The sequence below is a fragment of the Cariama cristata genome, unplaced genomic scaffold (genome assembly GCF_000690535.1).
Source record: "Cariama cristata isolate BGI_N322 unplaced genomic scaffold, ASM69053v1 scaffold16416, whole genome shotgun sequence".
NCBI lineage: Eukaryota > Metazoa > Chordata > Aves > Cariamiformes > Cariamidae > Cariama > Cariama cristata.
Window position 1 is genome coordinate 40,321 of NW_009622855.1, and position 6,516 is coordinate 46,836.

At 36.7% G+C, this 6,516-nt stretch overlaps 1 protein-coding gene across 1 annotated transcript; it reads right to left on the minus strand.

The window, feature by feature from the left end:
* Nucleotides 1-2,028: 2,028 nt before the first annotated feature.
* On the minus strand, nt 2,029-2,211 carry LOC104163488 (WD repeat-containing protein 72-like; the record flags this gene model as incomplete). Its single annotated transcript, XM_009702514.1, has 1 exon — nt 2,029-2,211. A coding segment is annotated over one exon (183 nt), but the record flags the coding sequence as incomplete, so codon positions are not given.
* Between the last annotated feature and the right edge of the window lie 4,305 nt (nt 2,212-6,516).

The following is a 6,516-nucleotide window of genomic DNA, read 5'->3' on the forward strand; positions in this document are numbered from 1 at the left end:
CAAGTTTCTTTCAGTCTATAGTGAAAGAAGACAACGGCATAAAGTGCAAAAACAAAATCCTGAAACAAAATGAAACTGTTTCTTTCTCTTTACCTAAGTGTTTGCTATGAGCTTATTTCCGACCCATAACCTCTGGTCATTTTATAGTACTGCCCAACCCCCTTTACTCCTCACATTCGCCTGGCCATTTACGCCTGTCCACGGATCAATATGAGCAATTCTTGGAGAAATACGATGTCTCCATGACAACCAAGCCACAAATTCTCAGTGGAAAGCAGTGAGACCAGTAGTGAAATCTCCTGAGGTTTTCAGACCTATAAGACAAGATGTCTTAAAATGCAGGAATGGACAGAAACAAAAGCCAGAGTAATTCATTGTTTATTACTAGTTTAATGATGTCAGATGGACTGAATAGAACTCAGTTTTTAAGTTTAGATGCTTTATCAACATGTATTTTTGCCAGTCAATATTCACCTCCTGACAGGCTTTTATTCTTTCCATTACTTCATATATATATGCAGAGTGCAGAATTGGATATTCAAGTTCCCGTCCAAACGTGCACACTTTGCCACACAGAATTAACTTAAGGTTAAAATTAGTGTTATCTTCAAGGTATATTAATTCTCACCTGAACACTTTAGTGCCACCTTGTTTTAACTCTTTCTCTCTTCAGAACAGATCAGAACTTGGACAATCCACATTTTTTCCCACAGTCATTGCTGAAGGGACTACAGACAGTTTCTGAAGGAGGTGCCATGCACCACAGATGGTAGGTGTGGTAAGGAATCAAACTTGGCTCCTTCCCGAGTAGATTATCTATTTCTTTCTAAATCTCATGCTGGTTTCTGCTGTACAGCATTGAGTCCAAGCCTACATGGCTTTAAAATGGGTATGGACTTACAATTCATTGGTTTCAATTATTCTAACATATACTGGTGTTCATTTCTGTGGAAGAGATGAAAAGGGAATGTAGTTCAAATCAGGTATATGACAGCAGTTGAACTCCCAAGGAATCTTGGAGGAGTGGAGTGTGCTGAAATATAATCCTCCAGACATGGGTCCTATCTGGGTTCTGAGATGACTTAGGGGACCTGACATGGATTTCAGACTGCACCCTTTGAGTGAAAATTAAATCTCAGCAGTGTTCCTTGGGGAAGGATCAGGGGACTGTTGGCAGCTGCCCCCTGTCAGCACAGGCTGCAAGATTTGGAAATCTCTTAACTAAGCTGACAGGCCGCAGAGACGATGAATCAAAAATATGATACACGGATCAGCACACAAAGATGCGAGAGGGTACACAGAAACCAGATAAAGCAGGGAAGGAAAAAATCAAGTGAAGAAAGATGTTTAACTCTTTCACTAATGAGGACTACGTGTAGGTTACATATATGGTGTACGTGCGTCAAGCTCACAGTTTGCTTAAAAGATCTTAGTATTTAGTCACACAGTTTTTAATCAGTTGTGACTCGATACACTTTATATTTAATTGTTTCCCTTTGGGATTCATTTAATAAATTTTGTAGATGTTCCATAACGAGAAAGATAATGAAACTACCTGAAGATAAATCTTTTAGTCACAGAAAAGGATGCACTTTATGGTTGGTCTTGTATTTAGCTGAATCAATGTTAAGAGTCATTAAAATGAAATAATGATTGTGAGCTGATTTAAAGAAAAGAATCAAGTTATTTAATGCCACCAATTTGCTTTCCTCCAGAGATACAGCGTTTGAATGTTCACTGCTACGTTCAACTGCAGTATATACAGTCCTTCCAGTTTTTCCTAATCTCATGCTACCTTCAAAGGGTCAGACATTGTGCATATATTAAGTAAGCAGGGTAGTCCAAAACTAATTATAATGAACTAGTAGTGTCAGCTTTCTTTTTGGTCATAAAGCCTTTATCCTTTCTAAGACCTGAATTCTTGATGAAAGAGGAAAGGATAACAGCTCCACACTGTGACCCCTGGAGGTGACCATTAATTTGACATTGCAGCTGCTAAAAAGGAAACAGCATTACAATGTGCTTTTTTTACAGACCCAAAAGCTGTGTCAGATTTATCACTTGGTACTTGGTGACCATCTTTAAATGCCTCTCACCTGGACTCTCGGACTCTTCCAAGACACATCTGCCAGGCGTATCCTCCACATCTTGGAAGTTTGCCGAGTTTGAGCTCTTGTCATGCTTCAGCGCACGGACTGGAGCAATAACAAATAAAAACAGGAGGAGGGAGAAATGCAATGTATTCAAAACCAAACACTTCCTGATTTTCTGCAGAGCTTTCAATGCTGAAGACATAATTTGTAAACACAAATAATAGATTGAAATAAAACAGAAACTCAAAGCACTTATATGCACCATAGCATAGTTGTAAAATCTATAGACAAGAATTCATTCAGTGAGAAGTTTGAGGAATCAGGTTAAATGTGATCCTTTTGAAGTAAAAAAACAGTTTCTTTTTGTAGAATACTAAAATAATAAAATAATTTAGAAGCCATAAAAAGTGCTTGTCTGTTTCACCAAAGAAGCCAGTTAATAATATAAAAGATCAATTAGGTGGTTTTGTAATTACTGGAGTCATTCACCAGGGAGAGAAACGGCATTAGTTTTAAGATGAAAATATGTTGTATATAACAAGCTAGAATGTGTAATAAAATTAGTGATAATTCCAAAGTGCAGTAAAAACCAGACTGAGTTTAGATATTACCAAATATGATTTCTTCTTCTACTTAATTACTAAAAACATTTTCATTTCAGAGCAGAAAAATATTTTCATGGAAATGATTATTTGTCTGTATACGACTTTTTAATTCACTTGGCTTTTGAACAAATCCTACATAAGTTTTCCTGAACAGAAGAGAGGTATTGCCCTTGTCAAGGTCCATTTCCCTCTCTTCTGCTCCGTATCTCCACATGGAGCCACAAATACAACTTTAAGATAATTATTCAACAATATATTACGGAATAGCACAGTAAAGACTAGATCTCAATTTTTCAGTCCCATTAAAACTCTTAGCTGATCCCATTTCTTAGGAAAATAGTGGTGACTTGAAAATACTTAGTTTTTTCTAATACCTAGAAAACTATGCAAGATTCCAAACTTCCATGTGGATGGAGATACCAACGGCTATATGCAATCTCAGTGTACTTTTGTCCTGTTTTCAAACCAAGACATTTGTTCCCTTATAATTTTTGATGGTTGGTGTTTTTTTTTTACCAAATGAATATTTGCTGAAGGATTACTTAATTTAAACACCCATTTTAATTTTCCAAAATTATGAGTGAATCAACAAGGCCTCAGGGCATTATTCAGACAGGAAGAGCTCAAAAGATGCATATTCCACTTCAGTGCTCTGCGCTTTCCATCGGTTTGCAGCTATTGATCCCAGGTCGCCAAAAGGTTCCATCATTCTCGACTCCTGCACCTACACAGTCTGTTTGAAGCAATCAGGGTTTCAATACGATTGTGGAAACACATCCTTGAAAATGCAATATTAAAACATATTAAATAATAAAATCTATGATAGTGACACCATGTATTACACCTGAAAAAAAAGCCAGCAAATTTTGCTTAAAAAATCCGCCTTGGATGGCAACCAACCAGTATATAAACCCCTGCCCAGGTACAGCAGGAACACTGGTTACATTTCTAAGCTTAATAAAAGCCGGTAGACTTGTATCAATGGTCAACTTATCCACATGAAGAGGAGTTTTAGTTCTTGTCTCTGCCACGCAAGTGTTGACATGATAATCTGCATAAGGTGAACTGACACTGAAGAACAACTTACAGTAAATAACAAATGTTCACACATGAAAACGCTACAATATGTGCAGGAAGAAATGTCTTCAAAGATATCTGTGTTTTTCTCTGATTTTCACAACATTTAAATAATTTTCAAATACACTAATTGAGGGCTAGGATTCCCACTTCAAAAAAGAAAAACTGGAAAATACAAGTGTGTATATTATCTTTTTAAATAAAATGTTTTGTGCCGAATTTATTAGACCATTCTTTTGAAAACAGTTCTCATTAAGCAGTCAGCTCCACTGTGCTGAGTGATAGATTGAATCATTACAGCTGCATGAATTTAAAAGTCAGGACTACTCTGAAGTAGAGCAATAGGAAAATTTCCAACAGACTATACTGTGATAAAAGGGAGAAAACAGAAAGTATGGCTATGCCTCTGCAGAGAAAGAGAAAAATTACAAGACCTGTCTTCTCTAAAAAACAGAGCAGTGACCAAAAATTCAGGATCAGCCTTTCAAAACGAATGATGTATTTTCACTCAGTAAAGAACTCTCATAGTGAACCAAGGAGGGGAGATCCTTTCACAGCACCAAGCGTCACTCCCAGTTAGGAGATGTCAGGTACTTCCCTTGCTGGAAGTCTGTGCTGCAATTGTTCTTGAATGGGCCTAGGACAAACCTGTTCAAGGGCTCTCCCTCTGTCCCAGACCATGTCAGCATAAGTCACATAATTTAAACTAACCTGCTTGACTTAACAACAAAGCAGAGCTGAGCAGTGTTTTCAGAGAAGTTGACAAGTAACTCAGAACATAACGAATAAAAGACAGCTAGACAGCTAGAAGCAGGTCCATACACAGATGAGATACACCAGAAGGCAGGCATGAAGTGAACAAGAAAGAAACCAAAACAGGCTGGCAAGATCCTTGGACAAAGCAGGAGGATCTCCAGTTGATATGCTTGAGTAGAGATCGCAGAGATTGGGGGAGATTAAGAAGAGGATGGAGTCACTGAAAGCCAAGAAAGACAAAAAAGAGAAAAAAGGGATCACAGGCAGAGTTGATATGGCTGACAAATGACAAAAAACAATGATGAAAGACTTGCACTGATAGCTGGCGGCAAGGAGTCATTAGGAACAGTTTAAAGGGAGTGGAAAGCATGGATGGAAAGGGTTTTCACAGGGACAGAGAAGCAGACCGCTAGACAACTTGTGTAAAAACAGCTGTCGGAGAATGAGGTTCAAAAAAAAAAGGGAGGAAAGTGCATATTTCAGAAAACCAGGAGACAGGCTGGGACAGGCTAGAATCGGGTCACCAGTGCAAGCCAGGGATGTGTGTATCTTAGCCTTGTCACTTACTCAGAAGTACACCTACCTCCCTAGACAAAACTCAGTCAAATAGACTTCACAATACCCTAGTTTATGAAGTTACATATTGAGTATACGCAGTGAGCAAGAAAGGGACCTAGGCAGAGACCTTTCTTTTTTAAAACATTCACATTATACGCTCAATTTGAAGAGAAAGATTCCTTAAAAATATCATAAAAGAACAAAGGGAATTGAAAAGTTAAAAATAAGGAAAGAACAGTCTGGCCCAAATAAAGAGTGAAAGTAAAAAATGGCATTATGTAATCATGAAAAAAAAAATTAAAACACCTTAACACTGACACCTGCTTTACTGTATTTTCCCTTAGGGGAATAGGATTTTACGTTCAAATGCCAATAGGGGAAATATTGTTCTAAATTGCTCATACCTAGGATGCTGATGGAATTTCAGTCATTTAAACATAAACAGTGTGATCTTTACTCATTCTGAGGATACTCTGTCCTACTTTGGATTTAAATGGACCTTAAAATTACTTTTGCTTCCATTTGAAAGCTAATTTGTGTAGCCAAAGTGATGTAAATGTCTGGAGTATAAATGAGCCCCAAATCTACAAGTCAGAGAAAGAGTTAAGAAACAACAATTTCTGATATAATAACTCCGATTAGATTTTCTTTTTATTCAGTACAATGTAATTTCAATTATTATATGGACAGTAGAAATTAACTTTGTTATCATGGAAGTAGGGTAAAAGGACAGATTTCATTGAGGCAAATGACCTTGAACTTAGCATTTAAAAACGACATAAATCTTCATTGTACAGGATCAATCTTGAGAATTGTGGTAATTTTTTCTGATACATCTTAATAAGCTCTTAAGAGTTGTTTACTGAATATCCGTTCTCTTACATTATTGAAACAGAAAAAGACACTAAAAAAAATAGGTATGGAATTTAGAATTGTAAAAGAATGTTGTAAGATACTAGTATTCAATGAAACATTTATGTAAGTAGTTCAAAATTATTTCAAATTCCACAAAATAAAACCAATTTATTTCAAAAAAGAGATCACAGACTGACTGGTGATCAATCTATGAAAGAACAGTCTTTGTATTTATGAACTGTTAAATGATAAGCTGTTCTTTGTGAATATACATGAATCACTAATTACAGCAACAACTCATCACTATCACTTATTTCTACATGTTCTGTTTAAACTCTAAAAAGCCTTGCCCCACTCTGGAAATATCACACACTAAAGTCTAAATAACCTGCTCTGCATACCAATTTTCAGAGGGCTGACACATTGCAGAAAGAAATTTGCATAACACAGGTGAATAAATCAGTTAGCATTTTCTGATAGGATGCCCTTGTTACTGATAAGGTGGATTAGTAGCTTAAAGACAATCTGTCTGCAGAGAAAAAAAAGAACTTACATCATTCAAAACAAGCGGA